At 41.3% G+C, this 21,023-nt stretch overlaps 2 protein-coding genes across 2 annotated transcripts; both read left to right on the top strand.

Annotated features, from left to right (window-relative positions):
- Positions 1–149: 149 nt before the first annotated feature.
- adsl (adenylosuccinate lyase) lies at positions 150–6,444 on the top strand. The gene is made up of 12 exons (XM_054607424.1): positions 150–507; positions 2,330–2,533; positions 2,747–2,791; positions 3,033–3,112; positions 3,984–4,155; positions 4,257–4,303; positions 4,518–4,608; positions 5,130–5,199; positions 5,297–5,444; positions 5,655–5,835; positions 5,920–6,096; positions 6,207–6,444. The coding sequence occupies exons 1-12, from the start codon at positions 364–366 to the stop codon at positions 6,291–6,293; spliced, it is 1,446 nt and encodes a 481-aa protein (XP_054463399.1). The 5' UTR covers positions 150–363; the 3' UTR covers positions 6,294–6,444.
- A 720-nt stretch (positions 6,445–7,164) lies between these two features.
- tmem150b (transmembrane protein 150B) lies at positions 7,165–10,361 on the top strand. Its single transcript, XM_054608035.1, has 6 exons — positions 7,165–7,361; positions 7,907–7,966; positions 8,100–8,167; positions 8,386–8,513; positions 8,614–8,791; positions 9,742–10,361. Exons 1-6 carry the CDS (start codon positions 7,297–7,299, stop codon positions 9,951–9,953), a joined length of 711 nt encoding a protein of 236 aa, XP_054464010.1. The 5' UTR covers positions 7,165–7,296; the 3' UTR covers positions 9,954–10,361.
- Positions 10,362–21,023: the final 10,662 nt, after the last annotated feature.

Genomic DNA, 21,023 nt, shown 5'->3' with positions numbered 1-21,023 from the left:
GAAGACGGTTAAAAATGAGTTGTATGTACTTTTAGGTAAATAATAACCATATTGATCCTTGTTGTAACGTTTGTTTGTGTGACGTTACTTGGGGCGTTGTTTAGCTCTGTTGCGTCGCAGCTGTTTTGGACAAAACAATTGAAGAGCAATTAGGCGATGACCTCAGTCGAGCGCTGCCGTGACTAGTGTCGTAGTCAGACCTCACGCCGTACGCCGACTTGTAGTGTCGTAAAAACCGCTTTCCTCGTCCATGTGACGCTGCAGGTTGAAGTCGGCGCGGCTACTCGGGAAGCTAGTGTGTGCAAGTGTAGTTGCAGGGCAGACTTTTGGGGGGTTTTAGCGGCACCACCTCGTCTTACAAACATGGAGGGAGACGACGAGTTCATGAAGTACCGGTCCCCGCTGGTGTCGAGGTATGCCAGCAAGGAAATGGCCTACAACTTCAGTGACAGGAAGAAATTCACAACCTGGAGAAAGCTGTGGATCTACCTGGCCAAGGCTGAGAAGGTTTGACACATTGTAGCTGCATAGCAAACGTAAACTGTGAATCCCTGCAAGTGTTTTAAGTATATGCACAATATTTCATGCTTGAAGACTCTTATGAACTTTAGTTTGCGACCTCCAGAGAGCCCTATTAAGTTCCCTGCTCTAAATATAGTTTTAAGGAGAACCCTCTTTAGGAGCTTTCGGGAGTTGTCATGTCCTAAGCTAAGCAGAGCTATCTGTGATCCATGTATCATACAATAAGCAGAATAACACACTGTTTGAGGCGAGGGGGAGAGTTATTTATCATTAATTCAATTCTATCAGGTTTAATTTACACAAAAAGCATGCATAAATCAATACATTATTTAATCTGACTCATAGATAGAATTCAAATGTCCTTTTTCATTAAAGCATTTTAACAAATGAATATGAAATTCAGTAATTAAAGTAGAAATCAGTTACAGCTGCAAACATACATTTGTATTCTAGGATACCAAATACTACTTTTTTTTTTTTTTTTTAAACTACCATGGACTGTTTGTCCTGCATTTAGACAAACCACATGCCTTTGTTCTTCACTTTCACAACCAGAGACAGAAAACCCTCACATGACCCTGACTGTCAGACAGTACGACATCTATATTCTGAATCAGTACATTTATATAGTCAAACCCAATACTCTAAACGTCTTTGGTTTCTTTGTAAACGTATTGTCTTTGCAAAATCTAGAATAAATGAACGTGGATATATATATATATATATATATATATATATATATATATATATATATATATATATATATATATATATATATATATATATATATATATATCCACCCTCCGAAACTTCTTGACATTTAGCTCCCAAACCAAACAGCCATGTGATCCCTTTAATGTCCCTCAGCTCATGTTTAACATGCCGGCATCAAGGTTTATCCAAAACATCCAAGGTAAATTTAACCCAGCATTCCTTGCTGGAGATTTCAAAACACATTCAACATTATTATATGGGCATCAAAAACACTCAAACACGTATTCTGTAAAGCTTATAAATCCTCAGAGTAAATTCTGCAGTTGTTACATCAAAAAGGGCAGAAGGGGGCTCTAACTGGTGACAGACCCTGTCTCACATGCATCACCTCACATGACTACACACTAATCAGGACTAATCAGACTCCATCTTTTTTCTACTTTTCCAGTGTTTTTATGAGATGCTCCTCAGTGGGTTTAGCTTTGCTACAGTTTGCCTGTGCAGACTTAGCGAGGCCTGTGGCTGCCACTGTGTGGCTTGTGAGTGAAAATAGCTCCCAGTGAATGTCACAGTAACAGGAGACCGCCTCCCCGAGAGGCTGCATGTTAATAGTCTAACAGCCTAACCTCTGCAGCCTTTGAAGTGTTCTTTTCATTTCTTATGTTGGGTCACTATTTCCTTGGACGTGGCCTGCCCAGAGTCTGACCTTTGACCTGGCAGGGTTTAAAGTTGTAACATAGAGGGAAAGACATACTTCCAGAGGGTTGGGCTCAATTTCTCAATTAACCAATTCTGTCGTCCCATCACATGAGTGCTCAATCCAAATCTAAAAAAACTCAATCTAATCAGGATCTCACGAGGAGAGCACATGCCAAGACTATAGAACATATGATCCTCAGGCTGTCTGTCTCCTGTTCAAATTTCTGAAAGTGACATGATCTTTAAAAGAATGAGAAAATAAATTAAAGTAACGTGGCTTATATAATCCATTCTCTAAATACATTTACTGCACACTACCAGCAGCAAATTCCTCCCATTTTTTCACAGTGTCTATCTTTCCCTCCTCTCTCCGTCTAATCGTTCTCCTCCTCAGGCTTTGGGTCTTCCCATCACGGACGCCCAGATTCTGGAGATGGAGAGCCACGAAGTGGACATTGACTTCACCATGGCGGCCGAGGAGGAGCGTAAACTCAGGCACGACGTGATGGCTCATGTCCACACCTTTGCACACTGCTGCCCCACTGCTGCTCCCATCATCCACCTCGGTGCCACCTCCTGCTACGTGGGAGACAATACTGTAATTCCGATGGACTTCTTTACTATTGATTATTTGATCAATAGTCTCATATTTTCTCTTCACTTATGCTGTAATGATGAAAAAACTTCCAAAAGGATCACTAGCTATGTGCCCTTGAAAAAAACCAATTCCCATATAGAAAATATAGTAGTGCTTTGGGATTAAGTGTGTAGTTCCAATGTTCTCTTAAGTGGTTCTGTGTTTCCTCCTCAGGATCTGATTATGCTGCGTGATGGATTTGATGTTCTCTTGCCTAAGGTGAGGCTCAGCTGTTTGCCAGAAAGCACACACACACACTAATTGTCATATGATTGTTTTTTTTCCATTGCAAGCCTCAGCTGTTCCGTAATGAGTCAACAATGTAGAAATAATCACCGCAGTAATTATTCCGTTGCAGTGTTTTGTTACACCACACATGGAATACATAAATTAGTTTATCATGCGAGGGGCTGTTATGTAATAATTCGGTACTAAAACCCTTTGTTCTTTTTTTCCACAGCTGGCCAGAGTCATTGACAGACTGGCAAACTTTGCAGAGAAATACGCCGACCTCCCCACGCTTGGCTTCACACACTACCAGTGAGTCCGAATACATCTGCACCCCGCTGCACCTCGCTGCACCTCACCTAATCGGATGTGTCCCGTTTGCAATGTTCCCTTGACTTGATGTCTCTGGCCCAATCCAAATCTCCAGACTCACAGACTTTGATGCGCATTCCTGCAAAGTCTGTGAGGGTTTAGGGTTGTCCCACTGTCAAATTGTGAGTGTTTGAGGGCTCTCTTGGAGACATTTTGAGCCCTTTTTGAACCCTTTCCGTAAGCCGCATTTTTGCAGACTTTGCCGAAGGGAATTACCCACAATACCTAGCAATGTGACGTTAAACACGGCGTAACCAGTTGTAGCTGGAGATGTTAAAAAAAAAATTGTAAACAAAGAGGATGGCACATAAATGTTCGGCTATCTTATTTAATATACTCAGAAACATTAAGGATTAAAAATGGATCATAAAAAAATCATGAAATCAGAGCAATGGAAGCAGAGATTATACTACACAGATTTATTTGTCTAACATTTCCTTTTGTCATCGAAACTCTTTTGACAAAAACAAGTAAATAGATTATTTGGAAATACCTTGTCTTGTGAGAAAAGAGCCTGGAAGATGTTCAAATCAGGGAGTAAAAAGTTAAAATAAATACCCACAGTTGTACATAATAAAAAAAGTTGACGTTGTCATGGTAACATGATATGTCGCAGCAAAGTGTTGTCCCATTCGTATTTACACCATTTCAAGCCCTTACAGTCTCTCTCACGCAACCATTTACCAGATGACGTCAATAAGCCCCTGAGGGGTTCAGGGTTTAAGTCCTGATGGGGGACATTGGGATTGGACCTCTGACCAAGAGCAGCAGTGTTTACATATTTCCTTCCTCCTCCATGCTCTGTCTGCAGGCCTGCCCAGTTGACCACGGTAGGAAAGCGGGCATGCCTCTGGTTGCAGGACTTGGCCATGGACATGCGGAACCTGCAGCGAGCCCGCGACGACCTGCGTTTCCGGGGGGTCAAGGGGACCACCGGCACCCAGGCCAGCTTCCTGCAGCTCTTTCAGGGGGACCATGACAAGGTATACGTCTTCAGTGTATCTTATGTGGACATGATGGAGATTTATAATTCAGAAATCTTTTTATTATGATGGATTATAAATATAATATTTTCCTCCATCAGGTGGAAGATCTTGACAGAATGGTGACAGAGATGGCTGGCTTCAAAAAGTAAGTTCTGTAGTAAAAAAAAGATTTACAGTCCCCTGCCTCTGATATTGAGAAGAATCCTTTCTGTTCTCTAAGTGTAACGTAAGGAATGTGATTATTATGACAAGACATGGAGATAATACACAGTTATTGTGTAAACTGTTAAATGCCACAACCACAAAAAGGTTGGTGAGTTAGATGTTATCCCTGATGGTGTTGTTCCCATGATGCACAGAGCCTACCTGGTAACAGGACAGACGTACAGCCGTAAGGTGGACGTAGACTGTCTGTCCAGCCTGGCCAGTATGGGAGCTACTATTCACAAGGTAAGCTGCAGGAGCCGGAGACACGTAGAGAAACGGGGCCATCTAGTGGTGTTTAATGGGATTTTTGCTGCTCGTTTAACACAACTTTTAAAGTTTTTGTTTGTCATTAGGGATGCACCAAGTCAACCTTTTCAGTCCTGATGCCTATACCTGGGCTTTGGGTTAACTGACTGACTGACTGACTGACTGACTGACTGACTGACTGACTAGCTAGAACAGATACCAGTGTTTAATTAAAAAGCTGTATAGAAGTGACTGGGATTAATCGCTAATGTGTAAGACAACACCAGACTTGACTTAAACATTTCTTTCTTAACTTTGTAAACATAATTTAACTGATAAATAGATAGATATGAATTTACTGATTTTTTTCTTATTGAAATAATAGTATCAGATACCAGATTGGCCCATTGTCACCGACAACCGATCCAGATTTAAATCAGTATCTGACCAATATTAATATCCGTGCGTCTCATTTTAAAATAGTTGGAGCTCATCTTCCATCTGTCTCTCCGCTGCAGATCTGTACAGACATCCGCCTGCTCGCCAACCTGAAGGAGATCGAGGAGCCTTTTGAGAAAGAGCAGATCGGTACATTCACTCATTACTTGCTTTACACCGATCACATTCCGATGTGCTGTCCGGTAATGTCGGTATCAGTCATCATGAAGTTGTCTCCCTCCTCCAGGCTCCAGCGCCATGCCCTACAAGAGGAACCCCATGCGAGCAGAGCGCTGCTGCAGCTTGGCCCGGCATCTGGTGGCTCTGCTGGCCGACCCGCTGCAGACGGCGTCGGTCCAGTGGCTGGAGAGGACACTGGACGACAGCGCCAACAGGTCGACTCCCCAGATACACTTATGCTCAGCATGTGTGAAATATTGTTATGAAGTTCATCTGTAACTCACAGCTATTCACTGAGAACTTGTTGCTTGTTACTGAATCAGCTGAAAGTATCCAGGCGCTGATTTGGTCCTGGATCATGCAGAGGCTTCTCTCTCTTGCTTCTTCGTCATATTTACTAATTTCACCCCCTCGCTTGTGTGCAGGAGGATATCCCTGCCTGAGTCCTTCCTCACTGCTGACATCATCCTCAGCACCCTGCAGAACATCACAGAGGGACTGGTGGTCTACCCCAAAGTCATCGAGAGACACATCCGCCACGAGCTGCCCTTCATGGCCACAGAGAACATCATAATGGCCATGGTTAAGGCTGGAGGAAACAGACAGGTATTGATTTGTTTTTTTGGTGTAAATAAGTTTGTAATCCCTCGTGTAATCAATTTTAGCGCTTAAATCGGTCTTCTCCTTCAGGACTGCCACGAGAAGATTCGCGTTCTGTCCCAGGAGGCAGCGGCCGTGGTCAAACAGGAGGGTGGTGATAACGACCTGCTGGCCAGAGTGCAGCGAGACCCCTACTTCGCCCCCATTCTGGGGCATCTGGACGCCATACTGGACCCCAAGACCTTTATAGGCCGAGCTCCCCAGCAGGTACGACATGAGCCGCCCCTCGTCTGTACTCTAGCTGCCATCCTGACCGCTCCTCTGGTATTACAGGAGAATCTGTATACTAATTAGGTGTAATGTATCCTCTTTTCTAGGTGACCAGGTTCCTGTCTGAAGAAGTACGCCCCCTGCTGCAGCCTTACAAGGCTAAGATGGATGTCAAGATCGAGCTTGAGCTCTGATACACACACACACACACACACACACACACACACACACACACACACACACACACACACACACACACACACACACACACACAAGCACAAGCCAAGAAAAGGAGACTTCATTACAGTGTGTGGCCATGCTGAACTCTCCACCCCAATAAAGAACAAGCACTGAATGAATCATCGAGGTCCTAGTGTTTTAATTTTTACCTGCTGCATTTAAATAGTTGAATAAAATGTGTCGTACTTAAAATCCTATACTTTAAAAAAAATATATATATAACTCAAACAGACGGTGATTAATGATAATGTGGTCATAAATGATGTGAGTAATGTTTCTATCATCTTTATTGATGGGAACCAAAGGTCGTTTGTGCTTAAAGGGCTTTTACAACCTGCGTCGTCAAAAGAAAAAAGGCTAAAATAAATACTAGAGTGAATTATTAATCCGCTAATTTATTTCTTAAAGAACGGTCCTCACCACCAAAGCCTGAATATGGCTGCTGAGACTGCATTTCACTCATTACTATTTACTATACGATGAGAGTGTTTAGACTTTCAGTTAACAGAAAGGAGAAGTTAAACTGCGGAGGAGAGGAAACCCTCTGTTAGAATTGGGAGGAACTTGTACAAGAGGTTGTAAATCGAAAAAGAAAAAACCTGTCTCAAAGTCCAGCACAACCCCAACATGGAAACGGTTACCGTACATTGCTGTGTAGTGCACCACTTAATAATTCCCAGAGCAGAGAATGCTCTGGGAACCATTAACATGCATAACCAATGTGATCATGTTGATGGTTAACTGCTGACGCCAAGTTGACTTATCACTTGTGTGTGAGACATCAGGACAAAGTGCAGGGGGAGTCCAAGCTCCCATCATCTGTTAGTGTCATTATGGTAAAGGTGAGAATGGAATAAGCTGCTTTGTGGGAGTGTGCTTTTACCCAACCTATGACCACTGTATTCTGTATGGGAGAGGTGGTGGTGGAGGTTTCCCTCAAGCAGCAGCCGTAGCAACATGTGGCTGTGGGCATTGCTCCCCGTCTGCCTGGCTGTCTTTGGCACTGTGGGCATTTGGACTGTGTGAGTATTTATTTACTCTTTCTTGCTGTTTTTATAGAGTTTTGTAAGTAATCTTTATTGAGATCTTGTAACATAATGAGGATTTGTCCACAAAAAAACAGCATTTGCAGCATTTATGACCTTGCTAAAGCACAGTAAGACGTCAGTACTATTACTATAAGGCTGTAAACGTATAAATACTAGTTTCTAAAGCTGCAATAAATGGTACCACAAATCTAAATGTGAACACCTGCACCTTCTGTGACCAAGAGCCACCTCCTGTCAAGGCAAAATAACAATGTATTTATTTGTATTATTTACTCATAAGGTAATGCCTCAGATTATATCCTGCAAAAATTACAGTTTAAAATGTTTTTTAAACATTTTTAAACTTGGGTAACAAATGTGCATTAAGGAGGGAACTAGCAATATGTTACACTGTCAAAATGTCAAATTATTACTATTTATTTAAAGCAGGAACATGTTACATTTTACAATGGCGTTGGATTCATAGGCCTATTCACATACAATTTAAAATAAACCAGTGGTTGTTTTCTTCCCGTTAGGTTTGCTGTAGCTGTATCAAACGGATCAGTCAACCTCACAGAAGGAGTCCCTTTCATCAGGTCGGTTTGATTCCACTGATAGATGATGAAAAATCATTTAAGTAGATAAAATAATCATGTAAAATGTCAAACCAAATCATGATACGAATAGCTTAATGTTGAATGATGATGATTGTATTCTCATCCCCGTTAGTCAGTGTGGCACCTACCAGCCTCAGAGCTGCCTCTTCTCCCAGATCTGCAGCATCTGCTCTGTTTTAGGTAATGACGGATAATTCTAACATTATGGGTAGTAGGACATGTTCTGTCCATCGTATGTTCTAGTCTCTATATTGATTTCCCATCTATAAGGGCTGTCGTAGTGAAGTCTTGAACGTTTTCTTCCTCTGTTGCCTCTGTTTTTCTTTAAATATTCCTTTAATCAATTCATCTTAAGTGACTTCTTGACCATCTCTTTTCTCTGTATCGGTGTCTCTCAGCCCTGTGGATTGTGGTGATCCGTTTCCAGCAGGTTAGGGACTGTGGTAACCATGGGAAGGCCAACATAGCCAGCATAGTGTTGGGATTCATCTCCTCCGTAGGAATCTCCATCACTGGCAACTTCCAGGTAACAACTTTCAAAAAGAAATAAATACAATAATATAAGACTCTTATTTCTCTTTCTCTAACCCATAATAATCACTAAAACATCTTCTCCCTCTGTCTAGCAATCCGTCCTAAAGAGTATTCACCTCTTGGGAGCGTTCCTAGCTTTCTTCCTCGGCCTGGCCTACTTCTGGATGCAGCTGTTTCTCACCTATAGAGCTCAGCCGTCTCGGGACCGATGCTGGGTTGGACCTGCCAGGGCCACCAGCTGCTCTCTGTGTACCATCCTGGTCGTCGCTAGTATCCTTCTGAAAGTATGCAGTAAGAAAAAAACATATTCCGTAAATATAAAACACTAAAAGCTAAATTAATACTTGTGTCCTTCTGAAGAATAATAGGATTATTAGGAATACAAGGATTATTAAAAATGAATGTGTGCTAATTGTTGCAACCACAGTGTTAATGCACAGCTATTCATTGTCTATAGTGGTCCCTAGACCTTTTAATCCTCATCAACACCAGTATGAACCAAATGTGTTCATTTGAACTGGATGTTATTTAACGTTAATAATTATCTTACATTCCAACAATTTATCCAATATGTTTAGCTATTTATTTCAACCTCTATCCACAACTTTTAGTCATTTTAAATCAACTTTTAACCAACCAAATGCTAACTATTTAGATAATTTATCCACACCCTTCTAACATTATAACTATGTCAACTGTTTTTAAGTTACTTTTATTTAATTACGTCAGCTATTGTCCATTATTTTTTAGCTGTATAAACATTTATCCACCACTTTTAGCTAACTCTTTAGACTTCTAACTACAATAACTCGCGGGAATCACTGCTCTAGACTACAGTGGGTTATTGCCACAATTAAAATCTCTTAAATAGATGGAATAGTTGTATTTATTTTTTTAAAGATGTATATTTTTAAATGACAGATTTAGCTCATGTTGAATGGCACTGTGTATGTATAAAGTGTGTTTTGAAAGGTCCCTCACATTGTTTGCGATCACAAACCAGGACAGGAAACTGCAGACAGAGAGGCTCAAGAGGAAGGGGCTGAGAATTCAAACACAAACTACATCACGTGGGTCACACAAACGCAACACACACCCAAGTGCAGATATTGTCAATGAACCTGCAAAGGCGAAATCACATTTTTTAACAACTATTTAACATACCATGACGATGCCTTTATTTAGTGTTACACTCCTTGACCGCTCTTTCCCTCCTTCAGTGGTCGTTTTCCACAACACTGGCTCTCCCTCTGAGGCTGCTGTGTGTGAATGGGCCTTGGTCATGTTGTTCTTCTGCCTGTTTGGACTTTTTGCAGCCGAGTTCAGACACATCGACTGCCACCGCCTCACCATACAGAAGCAAGCTCTTGGGGATGGCCGCAGCCCTGCCTCAGTAGAAATCAATGGTCATGTCGCAAATGCACTCAGCTGAACACACAACAATCTTACCTGCATTTGCCATTTTGTCTTTAATGTAGTCACAATGACTGCATTATTTTCAAAATGTACACATAACATTTTCTGTTTTTGATATACTACACTGTACAATATCAATTTTTAGATTTGCAATTTTGAAAAATACAATAATATCAGGTATGATAGCTGTATATTTGAATCTTTTAACAAAAAACGGTATTTGAATCTTTTTGAACATTTTTAAGTTTTTTCAAGATTTACTATTTATACCTTTACCTTTTTTTGCTGATAAATATATGAGGATAGTAAAGAATGAGTTTTCTTTCTATTTCTTTCCAAAGATAATTTGACTATTGACTTATTAATCGTTTGACTTAGTCTATAGAACTTGTCCTGACCTAAACTGCAATAAATGTATAAGAACACATGGTGGCACCATTCAACTATCATTTAATACTTACATTGCTTTGATGTCTATTCAATAATCACCCTCTAAAGGTGATGAATTAATCCACAGATCAATCAGTCATAAATATCTATCTCTCTCTCTCTCTCTCTCTCTCTCTCTCTCTCTCTCTCTCTATATATATATATATATATATATATATATATATTTATATATATAACTTTTTTTCCCCAATCAACCTCCTCTTCCCTCTCTCAGCGCTGTATTTCATACTCTATAACAAGTCTCTTATTAATGCATAGACAGAGAATACCAGGAAAAGTTTGGTCTTTTTCTCCCTCGCTCTCCATCTGTCAGCTGGATGTAACACAATAGAGGACGGGGAATAGAAACGGAGGATGGAGCTAAGCAGGAAAGGCTTTGTTAGCAAGAGAGACAAAGAAGTTTCCTTATGCCATAATGCATAATGAGAACTGTAACTTAATACATTTGATACTTTTAAGCATTTATTTGAAAGGACTTTGCAAAAACGACTAACCAAAGCCCTGCAATACTAATCAAAATGCTTCCTGCACATTGAAGTTGCCCTTTACAGCCACAGTAACTACACCGATCAGCAGGGGCGCTGTTAAGCAATGCTGTCTGATTAGCATTAATCCTGATGGGAAAATAGAGCTCTGGCGCAGTGCCAGCATGTTTTTTCGAAGATGCCTCTAGTTTATACAGAGGTTTCGACATTCAGCACAATTTGTCAGGGCTATTTGAGATGGTTAAAACAATGAAGGCTCTCACAGCCATGCCGATAGAGGGTGAGGTCCTCCTCTTGGCTCCGGCACTCAAACTATTTATCTCCAGCTTCTCTGTTTATTTACATAAATTGTCTCAGGGTTTTTTGGCATGGGTCTCTGGTTGTACTCTGTGATCAAATTTTTTACTTTTATTTGTATCTTTATTGATGCTATTAAAAAAAAAATAATAATAATTGAGCTGGGAATCCTGGGCCCCCAGTGTCCTACTGTGTCCCGACAGCATTCTTTCACATACTCCATGCTGTGTGATCACCAGAGGGGGGCTTTGACGAGCGGGCACAGGGATCAGACGGAAAGCTTGGAATTCTATGGGAATTTCTCAAGTGCTGTTGGTTACCAGTGTTTCTGCATGCAGATTTGCTACTTACACTTGTGATTGAACAATGCTGTCGCGGGTCTCTGATAAACTTGTTTACTGCAGCTGATTGGCAACATGAACTTCAGGTCCCTCTTGTGACGCCTGTATTTACTCCAAAATGCAGACGTGCACTGGGAAGAAATGTTGAGAGAATTTGGTTTGTCCTCCCTTGCATACGAACTTTTGAGCCAGTTGGTGCATCTGACATCAGATGGCGTAAATATTTGTATTTGAAAGTGCAATCTATCTTGGCTAGGTCTGTTGAAATGACGATATGTGCTTGAATTATACGACAGGTCGTACAGAGGAATTCAGAGGGAGAGCGTTGGCGCCAAAATATTCTCGGCCCTGCTGTTTTCATTAGTGAGTATAAAAGGCATCCGATAAAGTAATAAAACTCATAAAATCACCTGTAGCGACGTGCAAAGACTGGGAGGCCCTTGATGTAAATGTCAGTAAAAAAGGTCTGGATCCTCTATTGCTGTGTAGGAGAACATGGTTTATGTATCGCCCGCCTTGTTGCTTTTGACTTTGATTCAAGAAAAGAGATGCATGCTTTCTAGGGCTATGCTGTAATCTCTCCCAACACCTGCTCACGCTCTAGTCCCTCTTATCCCCTCAACAGCTCTCGAACCAGAAACAATAGCAATGCCTTCCTATCATGCAGCGGAGCGGTCGCCTCCAAGTTCACTATCAGATATCGCCGCTCGGCTTCTCTGAAACAGTCTGTCAGCTCTTATCGTCGGAGAGCCAAATCCCGGGCATTCCTTCTCAAAAGGCCACTTCATATGCAAGATGGCTGGATCTGCCTAGTGTGAAGGTTTGGAGAGGAGTTAAGTGTTAGGGAGGTGGGGGTGTGACAGGGTGAGCTTGACACAGAAGAGAGATTGGATTGTCCATAAGTGAGAGCTAGATCCAGAGACTGATATAAAGAGCCAAGAGAAAAAGATTGATTGAGTGATAGAGTCAGAAGAGAGAGAGAGAGAGAAAAAAACTAAAGAGTGGGCACCAGCAGCCGTGATCTCACCCCCCTCTACTCTCCTCTGGCAGCGGCATCCAGAAAGCTGCCCTTTCGCTGAAAAATGCCAAGCACACCGCATTCCACCGCCTCACAAAGGCCCTCCCTCGTCTCAGCTGCACAGACACAATCAGACAAGGGATAATTATATAATTAGGCTGACTGGTGCAGACAGGGACCCTCAGATGGTGTGTTGGTGTGTCATATTTATGTTATCAGACAATGAAGAGAGTCTGGTCTTATCAGGGGAGGCAGCAGAGTGTGTGTGTGGGGGCTCCAGCTGTGGCACTTAGGGACAGATTGTCATGATGGAGAATAACGGGTTGATAGAACGACCTTCAGCATGTGGCCCGGCCGAGATCAGGGCCTGTATTGTGGCCGAGCCTTGGTGTGTGTGTGTGTCTGTGTGTGTGTGTTTTGGATCCTGTGATATGTGAAGAGGTGGGGACTTTTGGGGCTCTGACAAACAGACAAAAACACAGAGGAGCAAATTAAATGGATGTAATTTAACATCGCTAAATGTATAAAATGGATATTGTCATAATCATTTTTTATAGATTTTGTAGGCTACTACTACCATCTGAGTGGGCAAGCTGGACATTTCAATCTTTTATCCATTACTTTTACTTTTAGCTTACTTGCTAATTTAGCTAATTTAGCAATTTACCATTTGCTATTTCAACTATTTGTCCCATCCCTTTAGCCTTTTCAACTTGTGTCCATTACTTTTAGCTAACTAACTGTTTATCCATTGCTCAATCTATTCTGACAGTTTATTCATTATTTAAAGCTCTCCACTTCAACCATTTATCCAATAGCTTACATTTTCTTTTTAAGCTAACTAGCAAATCTTGCTAATTTGAACCATTTGCCTTTTTAACAATTTGTCCACTCCTTTTAGCAGTTTCAATAATTATCCCTTACATTTAGCCACCTACTTGATCTGTTTATCCATTGCTTGATATAGTTAAACAATTTCTACTTTTCTTTGTGCTAACTGTTTAGACTTCTCTGCTCGCTTGCCAACAAGTTTTCATGCGCTCTGAACAAATGGTGGTGTTCAGGTGTTACAGCTGACTCAATACATGGATATATTTAAAAAAAGTCATAATATATATATATATATATATATATATTTTAAATGTATTCAGTTGCTCCACAATCTTTCCATGTACCCTTGGCAACATACTGTAGTGGGCCTACCCATCGCTGCAGTAAATGACCATTAAAAATGCCCAAACATACCACCTCTTCCCCCTTTGTCGAGGCAGGATCCACGCTCCCAGACGAGAATTGAGCCAGTGTCCCGCTCAGTTGGCCGGCGCCCAACAATCTCCCCTCGCACCGTGGCCTTGGCTTTGGGTGTGTCTCCACTCGCACGGGACGGCACAGAATAGACTATTGTTGATCGCACAAGACAGCAAGCCAGGGGAAGAAGGAGGGGGGGGGTGGTGGTGTTGGGGAAGGGAGATGGTGGAGGGAGAAATTAGCTTTTAACGAGCGAGCGAAAAGCACATGGACAATGAAGCTCCCCTCCCACTTACATGCGTGTGTGTATCACACACACACACACACACACACACACACACACACACACACACACACACACACACAGTGCCCAGTCTTTTTTCCCTTAATGTGTGCACATACGTGTAGTATTTATTTTGAGATCAACACTGTGCACAAGAAGCTTATAACAAACAAACATGCATCTGATGTGTCATCAGGCCCAGAAGCTAACAAGGCCATGCATGTTAACAATGATGTGTATCAAGAGACACCCAACAATACACAGACATCAAGTAGTTTTAAAGAAAAAGAGAAATGTTTCAGGAAATAAGCTTACTCACTATCTTGCAGACATGTACATCATATCTTTACATCACATTTGAAGCTTCAGCCAGCAGCCTGTTAGCTTAGCTTAGCACAAGAACTGGAAAAGGGGAAACAGCTAGCCTGGCTCTGTCCATAGGTAACAAAATCCGCCTTCCAGCGACTCTAAAGTCAGATAATTAACACATCATGGCTCATTTGTTTCATTCCTACTTAAATGATGGTGTAAGAGCAACAGGTCGTTATGTGCAGCACTGTCTCCTGACCACGATTGATGACTTCCTTGAGTTCCTGGTTTCCTGGCAATCTCACAGTGACCACAAGACTGCGGTGCCCAACTAATAAGTAGTCCTGGATTATTCTGTGATTGGATTTTATTACCTTTGGAAAGAGCCAGGCACGCTGTTTCCATTGTTTTACTGGTGCAAAACATTGGTGAAACACTGTTTTTAGTGCAAAAATAAAGTCTGCAAAACTTACGTTAATATCCCCCTCATATTTATTCAGAAACTGATATTGATGTACAGTTTAGGAGAAATGTCTTCAGAAAAACCCATGTTTTTTAGGTATGAAAATAGAAAGACCTCTGAAGGGTATATTAGTTGACTCATTTATGACAGTTTACCTATAGCTATGTTGAAATGACACCTGTCCTAAGCAAACATCTACTGAACCCTGTCAGACCCCTAACAAGATTGAAGTGGAAATTGTAAGGTAGATTTTTGTGGCTATCTTTACTGGACCCTGGTGTCCCCACTTTCCCTACCCTCAAGATAACAAAACAGAATGTGTTACGTTCAAGAGTCACTCAGCTTAGTCAAAAAACAACTACAATTTTTTGCAACTTAGTTTCTGTAAATTCAAATGAACCATGTCAGTTAGCTATTTAACTCTAAATTTAGTCACTTACATTAGTTCTGACCATTTTTTAAAGCACAGCATAGATTTTAAGATTGATTTTTAACTTCTGGGCAACCTTCCATTTTTTCTAGAGGGTAGAAAATCAATCAGAAAGACATGGTTTGCTTTGGAAAAGTAATGTGAACCATTGTAGTTAATGAGCTGAAACATGCAGGTCCAGTATATGGTACATACCATTTACTATACATTTGGTACTTTCTGCCTTGATGCTTTCTGTCTGACACAAACTAGAAACGGTGAAGAATTTATTTCTCTCACGTAACTGCAGGCGACTGTTTGCCTGAAGCATCAGCAAACAGTCATTAGCACTTACGAGGCTCCAATTGTCTGTGTCTTTGGTGAGATTACTGCTTTTGAACGCGTGGAAAAATAGATCTTCATACAGTAGAAAGTATCACTCTCACGGCAACAAAAACAACCCCCTTCAATTACAGATTCTCATCCAGCTTGGATTAGATATTCACATGTAACCCTTAGCTGCATAACTATATTTGGGCTTTAGACATTCTTGAGATGTTGAGAAACTACTGTCCAAGTAGAAATGTGTGCCATCACCATGGCTTTCTGTTTTTAATCATGCTGCTTTTAGATATTGGCAGCAATATCTTAAGCTTTGTTTGTCCCCAGAGGTTTGCATTTCTTTGGAGCTTTGATAAACATTTTCCAGGGGAAAGAAAGTCATTGGGCAGAGGTCGGAATTATTGGCATGGAACATGAATTAGAAACAAAGCTAAACTTTTTTTTTTTTCACTGCATGCCATGTTAATCTGAACTAAAAAGTAGATGAAAGAACCATGAATTGTGTTCAGTTTTACCCTTTAATGGTGATCAATGCTATATGAAACGACTAAACTGATAGATTTGTCACTTACTATGACGGTGATCTAAGCCACCCACTCACCACACCAGTTTAACAAAGCCAGACTTGAATGCACAGATTCATAGGTCACTTACCCACAATAACTGTGACATAATCAATAAGTCAGCATCAAGGTCAGAGAGGGGTTCAAGGTCATTCTCTAATTGTTCAAATTCCCACTCTGCATGCTAACCTTTTGCGTGATGCTGAGGCGTGCATGCCAGAGCCATTCTCCTCTCTCTAATGTCCTGACCTTTTTGTCTTGTTGGAGGACTTCAATAACGGGCAGAGGGGTATAGCTGCTGTGTGCTGACAGAAAATACATGCAGGCAGGGATTATGTAATGGCCTTGACATTTCAGAGTGGGCTGTGACCTGCTCTGCTCCTTCACTGCTTTGAGGATCAGTCAGACGTTCGCTCAGACGGACCCAAGAGGTCGGCGCCACTCGTGGGCTGAATTGATGTCTTCATGCACCATCAGCGGTTCCAGCAGAAAAGGCTTGTCACAGGCTCATTCTGTGCGATGTATGGCGACAAAGACGTCACTATCTACACCACGTAAATACCTAATATGTGATATTTTCTAAGCACCAGTATTCGTCCCGGATGAAGCTTAAAGTCATCCTCCACTTAAGGATATGCTTTGTTACTTTGCTTGAATTTTTAACCGTCACTGTGCAGTTTAAATGCTAGAAGGCTGTTTACACGTACAATAAAGGTGGAAAGTTTCATCACAACTAGGCTAGGATTTATTGTGGCAATTACCTTTTTTGTTGAATAAATTATCTGAGACACAAATATTATATTTTTTTGTCTAATGAAGCATAAATTAGCAGATTTAACCACACATAAAGGATTCAGGAAGCAGGTTTTTTTTATCCCCTGCTTTTTATATAATGAAAATCTTCCAACTGATAACGAGGCATAATTGTAAACTTTTTAGGTTGCAGTGATATATGAAATGTGACAACACAATTAGGGATACTTGTTGATAAACACACAATGAAGTTATGTTTGCTGTAGTTTGAAGGTGCACCTTTAAAGTATATTTTAATCTCACGTGTTCACATTTTGTCAGTTCATCCCAGTATTTTGTTTAGAAGCCACACAGGTGTTTAGATCACTTCTCAGGACTGTGTGGACTTCTACGGACTAATTGAATGACATCCTTCTGAGTCTCCTGTTAGCTTTGTTGCACCTGTTAGGGCGGGACAAATGACACCTTTACCTTTCTTATTGGTAGATGAAGATTTATGATTTAGGTCTCATCGGCCAGAGTAACTGAAAACATCTGTGTGGGTGTACAGAGGCTTTAACACATTCAGCTAATAGTACCTTTACTAACTTAGTTATTGTGTGTTGTGTTGATAAAAGCAGATGTGATTCACTTGGCCCCTCACCAGAGATCTCGGATGAACCTGGAGTCCAATCCAAGGCCGGGTCAGGCCATGGGAAACTTGACGTCAAAGAAGTTCACCCTCCAACATAAGTAACCTTTTTCTCTGCGCAGGTCCGGCCTGCATTTTCATATTTCATTGGTATTTCCGAATGGCTCCCCACATTTGCAAAATAAAGGCCATCAGAGTAATCATTATAACGTTGGAACAATAATAACTGAGGGGAACTGAATGAAAGCTTGGAGAGGCTTGTTGACCTTTCGGAGCTAAACTGGTCCTGGCTTCTGTCTGTGCACTGCTGAGCCCATTGTGTTCCCAGACCTTATCATTGTGCTGCAGTTTCCTCTCCCCGCTGCGAGTGCGCAGACGTGCATGTGAGCGTTTGAGTTGATGCGCGTGTGAGGGTCCTGTCTGTGTGTAGAACTGTGCGTGTGTGTGCATGTATTTTAGTGAACTGGACCGGCGTACAACAAAGTACAGTGGCTTGAAGAGTGATACATGCTGTTTCACACTTACAGGACACCTCTCTCTCTCTCCCTCTCTCTCACACACACACACACACACACACACTTACCGTATTTTCCGCACTATAGGGCGCACTGGATTATAAGGCGCACTGTCAATGAATGGTCTATTTTCGATCTTTTTTCATATATAAGGCGCACCGGACTATAAGGCGCATTAAGCGAAACAAAACAGTCAGTCAGTCAAACTTCCTCCACTTCCGTACCATTGATTCATTAATGTTGAATTCTCTCGCAGCTGCTCTATTCCCATGTTCTCCTGCGTGACTGATAGCCTTGAGTGTTCAGTCCGCGTCGTAAGCGTGTCTCTTGACAGGTGCCATGTTGGGGTCCTTATACACACACACTGTAATATTATGGTGAAGCACAGTATGTATTACTCCGCGACGCTCCTGACTACGGTAGCCGTAATGCTGCAAGCGGTGCGGCTTTGTAGTTTACCAAAGTCGTACTAAAACATGTTGACAGAGCGCCGTGTACCACACAAAATCGCTTCGAGGTCAGTAAGCACAACCAGAATTAATCCATATATAAAGCGCTCCGGATTATAAGGCACACTGTCGTTTTTTGAGAAAATTAAAGGCTTTTAAGTGCGCCTTATAGTGCGGAAAATACGGTACTTGAAATCACTATTTGCCACAATGTGTGATGTTTTTTAACACTTAAAACAGTATGACATGTAAAAGCATGGCTTTTTTAATATTTTTTTTAATGACCTACATTATGCAGTAATTTATAAAAAAAATATTCTGGAAAGTAAATATATTAAATTTAATAATGTGGAATATGTATTGTCAACATCCACACTTACAGGTGTCAACAATTCTCCAGCAAAGAAAAACAACCAAAACATATTCTACAAGGTGTTTTTAATGCATAAGAATGATATCATTATTTAATTAATGGATATGATCTCACAGATATGTCAACTCTAACATAAGTGCCAAGATCCAACAGTAATATCATAATCATTTTCTTCCTTCGACATCACTTCTCAATCAATGCTTTCGCTAAATCCTACAGAAAAAAAACTAGACTCTTAACAGTGAGTCTCATTCATAAAAGTTAATAGCTGATGATAGCTGCAGTTATCAAAGTATTAGTACAACTCAGGAATGAGTGACAGATTCTGCTCTCACCAATCCGTCCCTAAGTATAAGAAAAAAAAGAAAGAACCACTGCCTCCACCTGGTCGTCGCCCCCCCCCCCAAACTTCTCCACCGTATGGCGTGGGAGCGAGACGTCCTATGATGTCACGGTCAGCTCTGTTCTCCCTGACAATACACCCACACCTCCGGGGCTTCCCCTGCCCCGGCAACAGGGGGAGCTGTTGTGTCCTGGTGGTATGTGTGCTATGACTCATCGCCTCCGTTTCTCCCACACAGTCGTTCACATGCACACACATACTTAAACAGCCGTACACAGCTGCCGTCAGCTGGAGCTCCATAGTGATACACACACGCATATACAAACACACGGTGCATCATTGGGTACACAGCACAGCGCATGGACAAAAGGGACAGGGGCTTCATGTAGGATGTGGGGGCGGACTGATGGAGATGTTGCCTTGGGCAACTGATATCCCAACACAGCTCTGCTGACCCCGGTAACGCCTGTGGATAATTGAATCAATGGTAGTATTGATACTCATGGAGAGAGTGAGACAACACAGGAGAGAAATGAGAGGACACTGTGTGTGTATGTGTGTGACTAGTTGCTGAGTTTAATGCTGAGTTAACTTGTCTTTGTGCACTTTTATTGTTTTTACCAAAATACTGAAACTCAGAGCCCTGTATGCTGAGAGTGTATTTATGTGTGTGTGTGTGTGCGTGTTTGTTTGTCTATGTCACACATACCCTTGGTGAATTCTCTAACCTTGTCAGGACGTGTGTTTTTATACTGTATTTAGGACAAATACGGGCCAGTGTGCTGAATTTAATACCTCAGGGATTAAATGCATTTAATACAGGACTATAAAACAGAGTTATATCCATTAAAGAAAGCCATAACCAATTTGATTTTGACAACAGCAGAATCAGAAGTGGTTTATTGCCAAGTACATTACACATACAATGCATTTGGCTAGGTGATTGATTGGTGCAACACTGGCACAATATCACTTTGTTAAATTGGTAAAAGTATTACTTACAGTTGCCTAAATACACATCCAGTAAATTCTGAGAAACATTCATTAGGAGTTGTGTTTCTGGTCATCCAACAAATTTAAAGCCGATATTTCCTTTCCTTTTAGCTCTGTGTTGGTCTCTACCAAGTCCTGATGGAAATAACTTGCTCTTTAGATTCTAAATGCTTGACTATGTTCATCAATAAGTCCCTCTTAACCTCCCCATAGCTGAAAGCCGCAAAAAGCACTTCCTAGTTCTGTGGGAAACAGTTAGATGCTGTTCGTTCATCACTAGATGCAAACCCTATCACTTCATAGCTATTTGATCAATTGTTAATATAGAAAGATCCATTAGTGCAGCTTTAATTACATTACAAATGACAATGAATAAAGTGGTGCAAGTACCTCATATAACAAACAAAATGCTTTGAAATCAGGCATGTTACACAAAGTCAATTAAAATAAGCTGTTGCACACGTAGAGCCAATATTTTGCACAAAGGAGCCGTTAACTTTTCAAAAAATCACATAACATAACTGGGCAGGATAGGCATTTTCATAATAATACACATACGCTCTTCAAATACCCTGAAGCAAATAGGAGAAAGCTTGCAACAACGAGATATTTTTTAGGTTCTGTCTGTTGATGTAGTGGCACGTCGTCCATACATCCTCACATCCTGACATCCTGACATACTGGTTAAACGATAAAGGCGTTACGCACAGTAGGATGCTGCCAGGATCTTTAGCTGATCGGCTGATGTTGGGCCCGATAAGGGAGTATCTACAACAAACCACCTCTGGCCATCAAAGCTATCCCACTATTGTTCCCTACGC

Source organism: Anoplopoma fimbria, chromosome 11, assembly GCF_027596085.1.
Source record: "Anoplopoma fimbria isolate UVic2021 breed Golden Eagle Sablefish chromosome 11, Afim_UVic_2022, whole genome shotgun sequence".
Lineage (NCBI taxonomy): Eukaryota > Metazoa > Chordata > Actinopteri > Perciformes > Anoplopomatidae > Anoplopoma > Anoplopoma fimbria.
The sequence above is the reverse complement of the archived record's forward strand: the minus strand, read 5'-3'. Positions and strand labels throughout refer to the sequence as shown.

Bases quoted from the DNA above. Each gene is read 5' to 3' on its own strand.
- adsl (XM_054607424.1), top strand. From the start codon at position 364: ATGGAGGGAGACGACGAGTTCATGAAGTACCGGTCCCCGCTGGTGTCG. The intron at 4,609-5,129 runs GTAAGCTGCAGG...TCTCCGCTGCAG, and splicing joins TGGGAGCTACTATTCACAAG to ATCTGTACAGACATCCGCCT. The intron at 5,445-5,654 runs GTCGACTCCCCA...GCTTGTGTGCAG, and splicing joins CTGGACGACAGCGCCAACAG to GAGGATATCCCTGCCTGAGT.
- tmem150b (XM_054608035.1), top strand. From the start codon at position 7,297: ATGTGGCTGTGGGCATTGCTCCCCGTCTGCCTGGCTGTCTTTGGCACT. The intron at 8,168-8,385 runs GTAATGACGGAT...GGTGTCTCTCAG, and splicing joins CAGCATCTGCTCTGTTTTAG to CCCTGTGGATTGTGGTGATC. The intron at 8,792-9,741 runs GTATCCTTCTGA...TCCCTCCTTCAG, and splicing joins TACCATCCTGGTCGTCGCTA to TGGTCGTTTTCCACAACACT.